Source organism: Colobus angolensis, unplaced genomic scaffold (assembly GCF_000951035.1).
Source record: "Colobus angolensis palliatus isolate OR3802 unplaced genomic scaffold, Cang.pa_1.0 Scaffold39, whole genome shotgun sequence".
NCBI lineage: Eukaryota > Metazoa > Chordata > Mammalia > Primates > Cercopithecidae > Colobus > Colobus angolensis.
In genome coordinates this window covers 398,514-414,367 of record NW_012117265.1, presented here as the reverse complement: position 1 = coordinate 414,367, position 15,854 = coordinate 398,514, and the positions used below count along the sequence as shown (strand labels likewise).

Here is a 15,854-nt window from a genome sequence, read left to right as displayed (position 1 = left end):
TGGAGTCTCGCCCAGGCTGGAGTGCAGTGGCATAATCTCGTCTCACTGCCACCTCCACCTCCCAGGTTCAAGCGATTCTCCTGCCTCAGCCTCCCCAGTAGCTAGGATTACGGGTGCCAGCCACCACGCCTGGCTAATTTTTTTGTATTTTTAGTAGAGACGGGGTTTCACCATGTTGGCCAGGCTGGTCTCAAACTTCTGACCTCAAGTGATCCCCCTGCCTCGGCCTCCCAAAGTGCTGGAATTATAGGCGTGACCCATAGCACCCAGCCGGGGGCAGCTATTATAAAAGAAGCCAGGGCGAGGGGCACAGCAAGAGAGATCTGAAGCTGGGGATGGAGTGGCCCCTGTGACCTGTGACCCCTCATCTCTATCCTGCAGCTTTGTGCTGACGGAAGGGCAGAAGCGTTACTTCGAGAAGCTTGTCATTTACTGTGACCAGTATGCCAGCCTCATCCCTGTCTCCTTCGTGCTTGGTGCGGTCCAACCCCCAACTCCCCCGTTCCCATGTCCCTGAGAAACCCATATCCATTCATGCCTTTTGAGGAGCCCCCATTCCTGCCCCTCTGAGACTCCTACCTCAAATCCAACCCCCACAATACCCCCCCATTTTTGGATCCATATGATGAAGATGCCAGATGTGGCCCTACACTCTGAGACCTGGAGTGTCATCTGGGGTCACAGTGCCTCCTGAGGTGACCCCAAGAGAGCTCCACCTCACCCACAGGGCTTATTCCTGGTCACCCTGGGGATGCTCACCAGTGTCTGCTGTGTTACTAGGGGGGACAAACCCCTAACCCTCCAGGGACCGCGTAGGACTTCATCCTCTCAATTCCAGCCTGGGGGCATTTCTCTGACAAGTCCTGGCCCCCCAGGGACCACATGTGACCCGAGCCTGCCCAAGGCTCCCTGATGTAGACCCTGCCCCCAACCCCTTCAGAAGTTCCTGATTCAGGAGCTGGGTATGGCTATTGCAACAAGCTTGACCAGGTGTCCCCGATGTACACCCCCACAAACCAGACCCCTCTCCCCTTGATTTAGGTTCCTATGCATTCACAGCAAGCGACAGTCTGCCCATGTGCCCCTAACATGGGCTCTGTGCCTCTGTCCCCATACTGGGATCCCAATGTCACATCTGAGGTGACTCCCAAGTAGCCAGTGACCTAAAGGGCTGCTCTGCCTTTCTCCCTTTTTTTTTTTTTTTTTTTTGAGATGGAGTCTCGCTCTGTTGCCCAGGCTGGAGTGCAATGGTGCGATCTCTGCTCACTGCAACCTCCACCTCCCAGGTTCAAGTGATTCTCCTGCCTCAGCCTCCCGAATAGCTGAGACTACAGGTGCGCCGCCATGCCCGGCTAATTTTTGTATTTTTAGTAGAGACGGAGTTTCACCATGCTGGCCAGGCTGGTCTCGAACTCCTGACCTCGTGATACGCCCTCCTCGGCCTCCCAAGGAGCTGGGATTACAGGCGTGAGCCACTGCACCCGGCAACTGGCCTTTCTGACCTGAGGGCTGGACCCCCAAGTTCCCAGCCCAAGCGTGGTGAGGTTGGCCAGCACGCTTGGGTTTCCCTGATGCAGACCTTATGTTGCCCCTTCTCCCACGACCTGGGCCCCCAAACCCCTGGCCCTGGTGTCCCCACTGAGCCCCCATTCCGCTCCCCTGCAGGCTTCTATGTGACGCTGGTGGTGAACCGCTGGTGGAGCCAGTACCTATGCATGCCGCTGCCCGACGCGCTCATGTGCGTGGTGGCGGGCACCGTGCACGGACGAGACGACCGCGGCCGCCTCTACCGGCGCACACTCATGCGCTACGCAGGGCTCTCAGCCGTGCTCATCCTGCGCTCTGTCAGCACCGCGGTGTTCAAGCGCTTTCCCACCATAGATCACGTGGTGGAGGCTGGTGAGTACTCAGCCAGAGGCAGGGCAGAGACCGGGCAAGGACCCGGTGGAGCGGGGCAAGGGGTTAGCTATCCCTGACCTCTTTCCTCCAGGGTTTATGACCCGCGAGGAGCGCAAGAAGTTCGAAAACCTGAACTCGTCCTACAACAAGTACTGGGTGCCCTGCGTCTGGTTCTCCAATCTGGCGGCGCAGGCCCGGCGCGAGGGCCGCATCCGCGACAACAGCGCCCTTAAGCTGCTGCTCGAGGTGGGCCCACCAGGAGGTCATTCATATAGAATACCAGGGAAATTGTATCCCTGGAGCTGTGTCAACGGCGGCCCGCCACGCACCCCCCACGAGACCGATTTCAAACACCCTCACCAGGTGCACACTTACCTCCATGGGGCAGATTCCAACGCCCTTGAGGGACAACCCCTGGGTGCATGGTCCCTCATCCAGGTGCACACTCATCACCAAATACCCTCCCTGAAACCCCCAAAGCACACTCCCAATTCCCACCCACCTCCATCCCAGGTACCCACACTTAATATCCCTGTGTGAGCTCACCATTCAGGCCTCCTCATGGCCTGTATCCACCCCCAGGAGCTGAATGTGTTTCGGGGCAAATGTGGAATGCTCTTTCACTACGACTGGATTAGCGTACCCCTCGTCTACACGCAGGTAACCCCATCGTGCCTCTGTTTATATTTGGTGTCAGTGGCCCTGATGCACGGTTTCCAAAGGGAAACCAAGAATTAGCTAAGACCCCCATCATAGCCTTGGCCCTCAATGACCCCCTTGAGCCCTGCCCTGCCCTGCCAGGTGGTGACCATCGCACTGTACAGCTACTTCCTGGCTTGCCTCATTGGTCGCCAGTTCCTGGACCCGGCTCAGGGTTACAAAGACCATGACCTAGACCTGTGTGTGCCCATCTTCACCCTCTTGCAGTTCTTCTTCTACGCTGGCTGGCTCAAGGTAGGTGGGTGATCCAGGCTGGAATTTCATGGGTGGGACGGACATGGGGTTCCCAAGTTTCCACCTAACTCCTCCCTCTCCTCTCAGGTAGCTGAGCAGCTCATCAACCCCTTCGGAGAGGATGACGATGACTTTGAGACCAACTTTCTGATCGATCGAAACTTCCAGGTAAGACTCAGGTTCCAGGTGAGACTTCCAGGTGGCAACCATCCCGGAGTGCCCAACAGGGTTCTGGTCCCACCCCTGCCAAGTCTTGCTGGGTCTCACCCCAAACCATACTTCCCTCTGTGGTCCTGGCGGGTTGCCCCGCCCCCACTTTACCCTGTGTGTTTGCACCCATAGGTGTCCATGCTGGCAGTGGACGAGATGTATGATGACCTGGCTGTGCTGGAGAAGGACTTGTACTGGGATGCGGCGGAGGCTCGCGCCCCCTACACAGCAGCTACTGTCTTCCAGCTGCGGCAACCTTCCTTCCAGGGCTCCACCTTCGATATCACGTGAGCCAGTTGGGTGGGCAGGGCTTATGGCTTGAAAAGGTTAAGGGGACTCAATTCTAGAGATGGGGATAAGATCGAAAGTCTCAGGACTGTGGTAAGGGAAGAAGCTAAGATAGGAGTCAGGGGACAAGGTCAAGGTCTGAGACCAGGCCACTGACTAGGGACGGAGCTAAGGGCTGAGGTCAGTGAGGATCGAACAGGTCAGAGGTGATTCCAAAGGAGATGAGGGCTGAGGCCAGGAGCCACTGCTCACGCCTATAATCCCAGTACTTTGGGAGGCCGAGGCGGGAGGATCCTTTGAGCAAGCCCAGGAGTTCAGCCCAGCCTGGGCAACATAGTGAGACTCCTGTCTCTACTAAAAATAAAACATTAGCCAAGCATGGTGGTGCTTGTCTGTAGTCCCAGTTATTCAGGAGGCTGAGGTGGGAGGATCGCTTGAGTCCTGGAGTTCAAGGCTGCAGTGAGCCATAATGACACCACTGCACTCCAGCCCAGGCAACAGAGCAAGAGCCTGTCTCTAAAAAAATAAAAATAAAGGCCAGGCGTGGTGCCTAATGCCTTCAATCCCAGCACTTTGGGAGGCCAAGGCAGGTGGATCACTTGAGGTCAGGAGTTTGAGACCAGCCTGGCCAAAATGGTGAAACCCTGTCTTTACTAAAAATACAAAACTGGCTGGGCTTGGTGACTCACACCTGTAATCCCAGCTACTCGGGAGACTGAGGCAGGAAAATCACTTGAACCCAGGAGGCAGAGGTTGCAGTGAGCCGAGATTGCACCATTGCTCTCTAGCCTGGGCAAAAAGAGTAAAACGCCATTTCAAAAAATAAAAATAGGCTGGGTGCAGTGGCTCAAGCCTCTAATCCCAGCATTTTGGAAGGTCAAGGTGGGCGGATCACGAAGTCAGGAGTTCAAGACTAGCCTGGCCAACATAGTCAAACCCTGTCTGTACTAAAAATACAAAAATTAGCCGGTGTGGTGGCACGTGCCTGTGGTCTCAGGTACTTGGGAGGCTGAGGCAGGAGCCCAGGAGGCGAAGGTTGTGGTGAGCTGAGATCGCGTCACTGCACTCCAGCCTGGGCAACAGAGCGAGACTCCATCTAAAAAAATAATAAAATTAAATTAAATTAAAATTAAAAAGGAAATGGGGCTGAGCCACAACTGAGGTTTGAGATCCAAGTTCAAGTGGCAACAGAGGGTGAGGCCAGGCTCTGGGTTTAGGAGCTAAGGTCTTTGGGGATAAGTGGGATAAAAGGGTGGGTAGAGTCAGGGAAATGCCTGGGACCCCGCTCTGTCAACAAGAAGCGAGGCCACAGCGCTGGCCCAATGTCGGTCCCGCAGGCTGGCCAAAGAAGACATGCAGTTCCAGCGGCTGGACGGCTTGGATGGGCCGATGGGCGAGGCGCCCGGCGACTTCCTGCAGCGCCTCCTGCCGGCGGGCGCGGGCATGGCCGCGGGAGGCCCCCTGGGCCGGCGCCTGTCCTTTCTACTCCGCAAGAACAGCTGCGTGTCGGAGGCGTCTACCGGGGCCAGCTGCTCATGCGCGGTTGTCCCCGAAGGCGCGGCCCCGGAGTGCAGCTGCGGGGACCCGCTGCTTGATCCTGGCCTGCCGGAGCCGGAGCCCCCGCCCCCTGCGGGTCCTGAACCGCTTACTCTCATCCCTGGGCCTGTCGAGCCCTTCAGCATCGTGACCATGCCCGGACCCCGGGGTCCGGCGCCACCCTGGCTGCCCAGCCCTATTGGCGAGGAGGAGGAGAATCTGGCCTGAGATCTTAGAGCCCAACCGCCTAAGGACAGGGAACCAGGTCCCTGCACGGCACACAGGCAGGTGTCCCGGTCTGCATAAGCCTCGTGTGCCTTTGTCAAGTCTACCTACACTTTTGACCAGCTCTCGCTGCCTGCCTGGGTTTGGCGCTGTGCTAGGGGCGAGAGTTCTTCCAGACTCTTGGACCAGCCCACCCTTACCGAGAGGTCTTCATCAATGTCCTGCCTGAATTCTTTCCTTCAAGTGAAGATGTGACTGACTATCTCATCGAGTTGTCATGAGGATGAAAGAATGGCATTAAAGCATTTGGTATACAGTAGGTGCTCAATAAATTGCTAGTGGTTTTTATTCAAATGTTGCTAATCTGATTTCTCCTGCCAGGCATTATCCATTGTCCTAAGTAAAATGTGGGAGTTCTTGCAGGTTTCTTATTTATTTATTTATTTACCTATTTATTATTATTATTATTTGAGATGGAGTCTCCCTCTGTCACCCAGCCTGGAGTGCAATGGTGTGATCTCTGCTCACCGCAACCTGTGCCTCCTGGGCCCAAGTAATTCTCCTGCCTCAGCCTCCCAAGTATCTGGGATTACAGGCACGCACCACCACGCCCAGCTATTTTTTTGTATTTTTAGTAGAGAGGGGGGTTTCACCATGTTGGCCAGGCTGGTCTTGAACTCTTGATGTCAGGTGATCCACCTGCCTCTGCCTCCCAAAGTGCTGGGATTACAGGTGTGAGCCATCAAGCCCAGCTGCAGATTTCTTCTTCCTTCTCCTCCTTCTCCTCTTCCTCCTCCTCCTCCACCACAACCACCATGCCCAGCTTATTCCAGGTTTGGTCGTTTTTTTCTTTGAGACAGAGTCTCACTTCATTACCCAGGCTGGAGTACAGTGGCACGATCTTGGGTCAGTGCAACCTCCACCTCCCTCGTTCAAGGGAGTCTCGTGCCTCAGCCTCCCGAGTAACTGGAATTATAGGTGCAGACCACCACACCTGGCTAATTTTTTGTATTTTTAGTAGAGACAGGGTTTCACCTCTTCCAGGTTTTATGATGGTGCCCTGCTTACTTCTTCCCAAACTCTGCTCTCTGAAATACCCACATCAGTGCCCTGGCATTACTCATTAATGAGCCAGCCACTGTCCCAGGACCATGGGTTCTTCTTCCCTCAGGCCTCTGCATTCTCAGGCCCTCTGGGCTTCAGGTTTTACTAATTTAATCACACGGACTCCTGATGAGTCCTGAATATAAAAGTCCAGCCAAGGCGGTGAGCTATGATCACGCCACTGCACTCCAGCCTGGGCAACACAGTAAGACCCTGTTTCAAAAAAAAAAAAAAAAAAGGCCTGGCATGGCGGGGGTCATGCCTGTAATCTCAGCTGGGAGGCGGAGGTAGGTGGATCATTTGAGGTCAGGAGCTCAAGACAGGCCTGGCCAACATGGTGAAAGCCCATCTCTACTAAAACACAAAAATTAGCCAGGCAAGGTGGTGGGCACCAGTAATCTCAGCTACTCAGAGGCTGAGGCAGGAGAATCGCTTGAACCTGAGAGACAGAGGTTGCAGTGAGATTCTGCCACTGCACTCAAGCCTGGGCGGCTGCCGAGTGAGACCCCATCTAAAATAGAAAAGAAAGAAAAGAAAAAGAAGGAAGAATGAAAACAGAAATTCAGCCAGGATCCCTTCTCTAACTGTAGACCCAGAAAGCCAACTGCCTCTTAGATGTCTCCTTGCAGAGATCTCACAGACACTTCAAACGTAACACACCTGAAATCCAGCTCCTAATCAGCCCCCCAATCTGTCCCACCCTCTGTGTTAGCTTTGTCCTTCCAGGTAGTGAGGTCAAAAGAAGTCATGTGAATTCCTCTTCCCACCACAGGCCATCACATCAACCCAGCGGCCACACCAACCCAGCAGCAAATCTTACCAGCTTTGCCTTGATTTTTATTTTTATTTTTTATTTTTGAGATGTAATTTCCCTCTTGTCACCAGGCTGTGTTGCAATGGCACGATTTTTGCTCACTGAAACCTTCACCTCCCAGGTTCAAGTGATTCTCCTGCCTCAGCCTCCCAAGTAGCTTGGATTACAGGTGACCAGTACACCCAGCTAATTTTTGTATTTTTAGAGACAGGGTTTCACCATGTTGGCCAGCCAAAGAGCTGGGATCACAGGCGTGAGTCACCGTGCCCTGCCAGCTTTGCCTGTAAATCGTATCCAGAATCTAACCATTTCTCACTCCTCCAGGGCCCCCAGCCTGGCCAGAGCCTCACTATCACCCACCCACCCGGACTACCAACCTGGTCTTCTAGCTCTGGCCTTGGCCTCCTAAGCCTGTTTCTCCCAGAGTGGCCACCAGAGGGCGCCTATGAACACCAGGGCCAGGTCACATCCCTCCTTTGCTTAGACTCTTCCATGGCTCCCACCTCACTTAGAATAAAAGTTAAAGTACTCTCTGCAGCCCACAAGTCCCTGAATAATCTCCCCACCCTCATCTGCTTTCTTTCATTTTTACTTTTATATTTTTTTGAGAGGAGTCTTGCTTTGTCTCCCAGGCTGGAGTGCCAGTGGCGCCATCTTGGCTCACCGTGGCAAGCAAGCTCCGCCTCCCGGGTTCACGCCATTCTCCTGCCTCAGCCTCCCGAGTGGCTGGGACTACAGGCATCCGCCACCATGCCCAGCTATTTTTTTTGTATTTTTATTTTTATTTATTATTATTATTATTATTTTGAGACCTAGTTTTGCTCTTGTTGCCCAGGCTGGAGTGCAATGGCGTGATCTCTGCTCACCACAACATCCGCCTGCCAGGTTCAAGCGATTCTCATGCCTCAGCCTCCTGAGTAGCTGGGATTACAGGCGTGTGCCACCACATCCGGCTAATTTTCTATGTTGTTTTTTTTTTTAGTAGAGACGGGGTTTCTCCATGTTGGTAAGGCTGGTCTCAAACTTCTGACCTCAGGTGATCCTCCCGTCTCAGCTTCCCAAAGTGCTGGGATTACAGGCGTGAGCCACCGCGCCCGGCCGCATTTTTTTGTATTTTTAGTAGTGACAGGGTTTTTTTTGTTGTTGTTGTTGTTTTTTGAGACGGAGTCTCGCTCTGTCGCCCAGGCTGGAGTGCTGTGGTGGGATCTCAGCTCACTGCAAGCTCCGCCTCCCGGGTTCACGCCATTCTCCTGCCTCAGCCTCCTGGGTAGCTGGGGCTACAGGCGCCGCCACCTCGCTCGGCTAGTTTTTTATAGTTTTTAGTAGAGACGGGGTTTCACCGTGTTAGCCAGGATGGTCTCCATCTCCTGACCTCGTGATCCGCCTGCCTCGGCCTCCCAAAGTGTTGGGTGGGAGCCATCGCTCCCTGCCTTCTGCTTTCTTTTTTTGTTTGAGACGGAGTCTCGCTCTGTCGCCGAGGTTGGAGTGCAGTGGCGCGATCTCCACTCACTGCAAGCTCCACCTCCTGGGTTCCCGCCATTCTCCTGCCTCAGCCTCCCGCGTAGCTGGAATTATAGGCGCCCGCCACCAAGCCCGACTAATTTTTTGTGTTTTTTAGAGACGGGGTTTCACTGTGTTAGCCAGGATGGTCTCGATCTCCTGACCTCATGATCCACCCACCCACCGCGTCCAGCCTTCTGCTTTCTTATTCACTCCACTCCAGCCACTTTGGTCCCCTTACTGTCCCTCCAGCACATCAAGCGAGGTGTCATCTCAGGGCCTTTGTGCGAACTGTTCTGCCTGGATCTTCCCCAGATACCTTCATGTCCTCTCCCTCACCTCCTTTAGGTCTCTGCTTCAATAATATCACTTCCTTGGTGAGGCCTCCTTTCTGGGCCTTTTTTCTTTCTTTCTTTCTTTTTTTTTTTTTTTTTGTAGATGGGGTCTCACTCTGTTGCCCAGGCTGCAGCAAGCTGAGATCGTTCCACAGTGGTGGCTCACTCTGGTAACTCTGGGCACCAAGGTGAGGGAGAGAAAGTGGGCCAAGGGTTTACCCCATTGCTTTTAAGAAAAGCTTAGTGGCCGGGCACGGTGGCTGACTCCTGTGACCCCAGCAGTTTAGGAGGCCAAGATGGGCAGATCATCTGAGGTTAGGAGTTCAAGAACACTCTGGCCAACATGGTGAAACCCCATCTCTACTAAAAATACAAAAATTAGCTCAGTGTGGTGGCATGTGCAAGTGGTTCCAGCTACTCAGGAGGCTGAGGCAAGAAAATCGCTTGAACCCGGGAGGCAGAGGTTGCAGTAAGCCAAGATCGTGCCACTGCACTCCAGCCTGGGCGACAGAGTGAGACTCCATCTCAAAAAAAAGAAAAAAAAAGCAACAACCAAAAAACAAAACCACTACACATTCACAGACACACAAAGGTGATCCTCACCTACCTCTGGATGGTGCTATTCGTCACTCACACTTAGTAAGAATGCAAACCAAGCTTTTCTTTCTTTTTTTTTTTTCTTTTTGAGATGGAGTCTTGCTCTGTTACCCAGGCTGGAGTGCAGTGGCTTAACCTCAGCTCACTGCAACCTCTGTTCCCCGGATTCAAGCAATCCTCCCACCTCAGCCTCCCGAGTAGCTCAGATTACAGGCATGTACTACCATGCCCTGCTAATTTTCCTATTTTTAGTAGAGGAGGGGTTTTGCCATGTTGGCCAGGCTGGTCTTGAACTCTTGACCTCAGGTGATCCACCCATCTAAACCTCCCAAAGTGCTGGGATTACAGGCATCAGCCACCATACCTGGCCGCTAAGCTTTTCTTAAAAGCAATGGGCTAAACCTCTGGCCCATTTTCTCTCCCCCAACTTGGTGCCCAGAGCATAGCCAGGGCAGATTGAAAGTCTTTATTTTTCTCAAATATAAAATCAAAGTCTCCCCAGGCAGCACATGAACTCTAGAGAGAGAATCAACGATAAGAATCACATTGCTAAAAAGAACAGGCCTATACCTACCTCCCACCTTCCCTCCCCACCAATCTGGGAGAGGGAAGGGCAGAGATCATGGCCTCAAAGCTCTTGAGCAGCTGGCTGAAGCCCAATGCTGGGCGCCATGTGAGTTGGAGGAAGCCAGGGTGGGTGGAGCCCAGGCTGGCTGGATCCTGAGGTCAGTGCTTGTCAGTGGGGCGAAGGTTCAGAGATGCCAGGCGTCCCAGGAGTCCACGGCGAGCATTGGTTGCCAGCCGCTGCTGTGCCAGGAATGACTGGGCATGGGCAGGCGCCCGCTCTTCCCCAGCTCGCTGCTGCAAGGCCATGCCCTTCAGGAGGAGGTGTGGTTGGGGTCAGGTGAGCTCACAGGACCCCCTCCACCACTACTCTACCCATGAGATCTTAGAGCCCAGACCCCACACTTACCATATTATACCAGGCTCTGATAAGCAGCTTTTCTTCCTGCTCCCTCTGACTTCGGCTTTTCTCAAAGTCCATCTGTCAAGAAGGCAAGTGTCAGAGGCCTAGATATGCTGGAGGCAGCGTAAAGGCATGAGGATACCCACCTCCAGGTGCCGGATGCGGACATCCCGTTCTCGGAGCTGTGTCCTTAGGGAATGGAGTTCTGGAGGTGCCCCTGCAGCTGGCCGCTGCTTGGGTTCCATGGTCTGCATGACCTACAGGTTGAGGAAGTCACAGCCAGGTGACTTTGGCCTTGAAACCCCCTGGGACATACTGGGGTGTGTGTATGCATTCATTCATTCATTCTAGACTGTTGCCCAGGGTGGTCTTGAACTCCTGGCATCAAGCAATTCTCCTGCCTTAGCCTCCCAAAGTGTTGAGATTATAGGTATGAGCCATTGTGCCCATCCATGCAGTACTTTATTTTTATTTTTGTGATGGAGTCTGGCTCTATTGCCCAGGATGGAGTGAAGTGGCACAAGCTCAGCTCACTTCAACTTTTGCCTCCCAGGTTCAAGTTATTCTCCTGCCTCAGCTTCCCAAATAGCTGGGATTACAGGCGTGTGCTACCACTCCCAGCTAATTTTTCTATTTTTTTTTTTTTTTTTTGAGGCGGAGTCTCGCTCTGTCCCCCAGGCTGGAGTACTGTGGCCAGATCTCAGCTCACTGCAAGCTCCGCCTGCCGGGTTCCCGCCATTCTCCTGCCTCAGCCTCCCGAGTAGCTGGGACTACAGGCACCTGCCACCTCGCCCGGCTAGTTTTTTGTATTTTTTAGTAGAGACAGGGTTTCACCGGGTTAGCCAGGATGGTCTCGATCTCCTGACCTCGTGATCCGCCCGTCTCGGCCTCCCAAAGTGCTGGGATTACAGGTGTGAGCCACTGCGCCTGGCTGTGCAGTACTTTTTTTTTTTTTCTAGATGGACTCTCGCCCTGTCATCTAGGCTGGGGTGCAATGGCACAATCTTAGCTAACTGCAACCTCCACCTCCCAGGTTCAAACGATTCTCCTGCCTCAGCCTCCTGAGTAGCTGGGATTACAGGTGCCCACCACCATGCCCAGCTAATTTTTGTATTTTTAGTAGAGACAGGGTTTCACCATGTTGACCAGGCTGATTTTGAACTCCTGACCTCGTGTTCTGCCTGCCTTGGCCTCCCAAAGTGTTGGAATTACAGGCGTGAGCCACGGCGCCCGGCCGGCTGTGCAGTACTTTAATGCGACAATCAGTAGCAGTGGGGAATCATTGCAGAAGTCTGTCACATGGTGGGGTATGACAGGTGTGAATTGGGGCACAGATGTGCAAGCAGGAGGTTTGGCTCAATAGGAGGCACAAAAAGGCAGGAGCCAGGGCAGGCAACTTGTGGGAACACCCAGTGTCCTCACCATGCGGGCCTTGTCCACGTAGCGGCGGTATCGCTCCTCCATGGCCCGCAAGTCCGCGTCCTTCTTCTGCAGGTTATGCTGCAGCTCCTCGATCCGTCGGGCTGCTGATGGAAGAATTGGCCCATCAGCTTCAAGCTGCTGGGCTCTGGGATCTCCCCACCCCCTGGTCACCAGGTCCCACTTACTGCTGCTGTCAGTGGGTGGCTCCAGCTCCTCAATGTACTCCCGCTTCCTCTGCAACTCCAGATCTGCCTCATGAAGCTTCTGCCTGCGGGCAGGGACGAGCAGCAGTGGGCTGACCTCCGAGCTGGCCTCTGTTTCATCCCAGTGGTAGCCACAGACCTCCCCGCCAGCCAGAAATGCCCCTACATGGCCACAGAGCCCTCTCTGCCTGCCCCTCATGCCTGGGGGCTGTGTGCCCTGGTCCCACCATCTCCTCAGCCATCAGTCACAACCCTTCGCACCCTTAGCAGGTATCCTGTGAAACAGCACCCTGTTGGGATGGGAAACTTCGCCCATCCCAAAGCTCCCAAGTTGGTCCAGCCACCATCGTCCCTTGCTAGCTTCTTCTACTCTCAACCACTCCATCTAGCAGCCAGGGATCTTTCTAGAATACAAATCTCTTCAATAGCAGACAGGTAAAAGAAAAGAAAGAAGGCCAGGCGCAATGGCTCATGCCTGTAATCCCAGTACTTTGGGAGGCCAAAACGGGTGAATCATCTGGAGTCAGGAGTCCAAGACCAGCCTGGCCAACATGGTAAAACCCTATCTCTACTAAAAATATAAAAAATTAGCCAGGCATGGTGGCACACGCCTAAGAAACTTCCCACTAATGTCAAATCCATGCCCCCACCAAGAGTGCCCTCTTTCTGCGACTTACAAATGTTCCTCCAGCTTTCTTTTCAGCAAGACGGACTGGGGGAGAGAAGAGGCAAGGTGAGTGGAGGGTCCAGAGAGGACCTAATTCCTCCTTCCCAGGGTGAGGGTAGGGGGTGCCACCCTGGGCCCATGGTACTTACAATGGCCTGTATGGGGCATCGGGCAGCATGGGAGAGAGAGGAGGGTTACTTCGGGGCATGAGGGAGGGCCAGGCAGGGAGGTGGTGGATGACACTCACGTCTTCAGTCTTGCCCCCCTGCTCTTGCAGGGCTTTCTGAAGCTCCTCCACCTGGGCCCGCAGCTCGGATAGCTGCTGCTGATTCAGCCTGCAAGGGTGGGGGGCCGCTTAGTGCCTTCGCCCACTTTCGGCCCCCTCTGTCCCTGCTCTGCGCAGGTAGGTCCCCAGGCGCTCACCGGTGCTGCGTCTCCAACCCGTGGCGTGCGCGGTTCGCCTCCTCCAGGTGGCGCTGCAGCTCCTCCTGCCGCTCCCGGTCGGCCGCCTCCTGCCGGCACAGCCGCTTGTTCTCCAGCTGAAGCCGCAGTAGCGTCTCCCTGCAGACCCGGGAGGAGAAAGCAGGGTCAGGGTCGAGTCACCCCGCAGGCTCGCTGGGGCTCAGGGCGGGTGGAGCTAGGGGCGGGACAGAGCCCTGGGGAAGAGCTCAGCCAGACCGTGGGGTTGGAGCACTGAGGACCTACTAGGGGTTCAGGTTCCCGGCCCAGGGTTAAAGGGGCCCAGGGTTAAAGGGGACGGAGCTCTAAGCTGGGGTAGGGGGTGGAGCTAGGCAGGGACGAGCTAGGCAGAATGGATTCGAACAGCTGGGATGCGGCTGCTGGAAAGCGGGAAGCAGAAATGGGAAGAATTAGGATGGGAGAGTTTTTTGGGTTTTTCTTGTTTGGTTAGTTTCGGTTTTTTTGTTTGTTTGAGATAGAGTTTCGCTCTGTCGCCCAGGCTGGAATACAGTGGCGTGATCTCGACTCACTGCAACCTCCACCTCCCGGGTTCAAGCAGTTTTCCTGTCTCAACCTCCCGAGTAGCTGGAACTACAGGCGCATGCCAGCACACCCGGCTATAATTTTTTGTATTTTTAGTAGAGACGAGGTTTCACCGTGTTAGCCAGGATAGTCTCGATCTCCTGACCTTGTGATCCATCCACCTTGGCCTCCCAAAGTGCTGGAATTACAGGCGTGAGCCACTGCGCCCGGCCGTTTTGGGGGTTTTGAAATCATTTTTATTTTGTAGAGAGGGCCACTATGTTGCTCAAGCTGCTCTCGAACTCCTGGGCTCAAGTGATCCTCCAGCTCCGGCCTTCCAAAGTGCTGGGATTTAGAGGTGTGATCCACTGTGCCTGGCCTGGGAGAGTTAACGCCGGCAGGGCACAGGGTACTGAAACTCACAAAGGCTACACTGACAGGGGTGGACCCTGGGGGAAAGGATCAAAGTCGGCGGGGCTAGGGCATAGGATTTTTGTGCGGGAAGTGGAGCCAGGTGTTGGACATAATTTGTGTACTAAGGATAGACCCTGGAGAGGCAAAGTGATCTGGTAGGGTTGAACGGAGCCAAATCAGCAGTAAGTGGGCCTAGGAGCCCAGCTAGGACCTGGATCTGAGACCAAGCAACCGGTGCTAGTAGGTGGGAGGGTGGGGGTGGGGCTGACGGTGGGCCTTGGCAGGCCTGGGTAGGGCCAGAGTTTTGAGTGACCCCAGGATACCTGAGCTCCGCAGGCAGGATCTCCGCGGCTAAGTTATCCATGGGTGGGGAGGTGGGATCCAGTGAGGGGTCTGAAGAATGCAAGAAAAGTCTTCAGGTCTCTTCGCATTCCCTGTCCCCGCCCCTAGGGTCTTCTTCCCAAGGATCATCTTTTGGGGCTCAAGTTCAGCCAACAGCCTGGCTTGACACAAGCTCCATTCCCAGCTTGATAGAGAACCAGGAGTGTTGGCCTGGCTTTTTAGCCTTTGCTCCACCCTGAGACCCTGAGCCTCTCTCTTCAATATGACCGTGTCACATCTTTCTGGTCACCTCCAGCCTGGCCTAGCTCTCTCCCCAGCCTAGACATGCACTGGGACACAACCTGTTCTGCCCAAACAGTACACCAGGACAGGTAAGGCCCCAGGATGGGGCTTCATCTCACCGGCCTGGGTCAATCCCCGCGGCTGCAGCTGGGCGCAGCGCAGCTCCTCATTGGCCTCCCGCAAGGAGTCCCGCTCCGCCAATAGTCGCTGCAGGGACAGGGTACAAGATACCACACGGGTCAGGCTCGGCCCCCTGGGAAATGGGCTACCCTAGAATTGGCAGGGTGGGGCTCGGGCAGTGGGACCTCAGCCTCACCTCCTTCTCCTTTGTCACCGACTCATACTTTTCCTCCAGGTTGCGGCATTCAAATAGCCATTTCTCGGCCTTCATGGCCTCCTCCTGCCGCTGGCCCTGCAGTTCCTGCACCTGAACACAGAGAGGGGAAGAATAAGGACTGCAGGGGTGGAAGCAGGGGCAGGGGCTGAGTACTGATGGTTCCCAATCCAGGATGGTTTGACTTATGATTTTTTTGACTTTACTATGGAGCTTTCAGCTGTGTAGGTTTTTTGCTTGGCTTTTTAAGAGACAGGGTCTCGCTCTGTTGCCCTGGCTGGTCTCAAACTCCTGGCCTCAAGAGATCCTCCCACTTCAGCCTCCCAAAGCACTGGGATTACAGGTGTGAGCCATTGCACCCAGCCAACTGTGAATGTTAATAGTAAGAACCCATATAACGATTCTGTTTTTCAATTTCAATGAAGTAGTCTTCAATAAATTGCATGATATAGTCAATGCTTTATTATAAAATAAGATTTATGGTAGATGATTTTGCCAAACTAGGCTAAGTAAGGAAAGCTTTCTGAGCATGATTAAGGTAGGCTAGACTAAGCTGTGATGTTCGATAGGTAAGGTATGATCAATGGATTTTCTTTCTTATTTTTTAAAAAATTTTTTAAAAATTATTTTTTAAGGCCGGGCGCGGTGGCTCAAGCCTGTAATCCCAGCACTTTGGGAGGCCGAGACGGGCTGATCACGAGGTCAGGAGTTCGAGACCATCCTGGCTAACACGGTGAAACCCTGTCTCTACTAAAAAATACAAAAAGCTAGCAGGGCGAG

General features: G+C 54.1%; 2 protein-coding genes across 3 annotated transcripts in view; one reads left to right on the top strand and one right to left on the bottom strand.

The window, feature by feature from the left end:
• Positions 1–5,313, top strand: part of BEST2 (bestrophin 2) — a 6,693-nt gene extending 1,380 nt beyond the window's left edge. Inside the window, exons 3-10 of the mRNA XM_011954719.1 lie at positions 382–476; positions 1,666–1,899; positions 1,991–2,145; positions 2,482–2,559; positions 2,701–2,853; positions 2,941–3,021; positions 3,196–3,350; positions 4,689–5,313. Coding sequence (XP_011810109.1) covers positions 382–476; positions 1,666–1,899; positions 1,991–2,145; positions 2,482–2,559; positions 2,701–2,853; positions 2,941–3,021; positions 3,196–3,350; positions 4,689–5,115 — 1,378 coding nt within the window. The 3' untranslated portion in view covers positions 5,116–5,313. The remainder of the gene's footprint in view (positions 1–381; positions 477–1,665; positions 1,900–1,990; positions 2,146–2,481; positions 2,560–2,700; positions 2,854–2,940; positions 3,022–3,195; positions 3,351–4,688) is intronic.
• A 4,600-nt stretch (positions 5,314–9,913) lies between these two features.
• Positions 9,914–15,854, bottom strand: part of HOOK2 (hook microtubule-tethering protein 2) — a 13,729-nt gene continuing 7,788 nt past the window's right edge. Inside the window, exons 12-22 of one of the 2 annotated variants that reach the window (XM_011954715.1) lie at positions 15,057–15,172; positions 14,860–14,947; positions 14,440–14,509; positions 13,145–13,282; positions 12,963–13,056; positions 12,732–12,766; positions 12,037–12,119; positions 11,852–11,955; positions 10,576–10,686; positions 10,436–10,507; positions 9,914–10,338 (exon numbers count right to left, since the gene is read on the bottom strand). In XM_011954715.1, coding sequence (XP_011810105.1) covers positions 10,189–10,338; positions 10,436–10,507; positions 10,576–10,686; positions 11,852–11,955; positions 12,037–12,119; positions 12,732–12,766; positions 12,963–13,056; positions 13,145–13,282; positions 14,440–14,509; positions 14,860–14,947; positions 15,057–15,172 — 1,061 coding nt within the window. In that variant the 3' untranslated portion in view covers positions 9,914–10,188. The remainder of the gene's footprint in view (positions 10,339–10,435; positions 10,508–10,575; positions 10,687–11,851; positions 11,956–12,036; positions 12,120–12,731; positions 12,767–12,962; positions 13,057–13,144; positions 13,283–14,439; positions 14,510–14,859; positions 14,948–15,056; positions 15,173–15,854) is intronic. The other variant, XM_011954716.1, reaches the window with a different exon arrangement.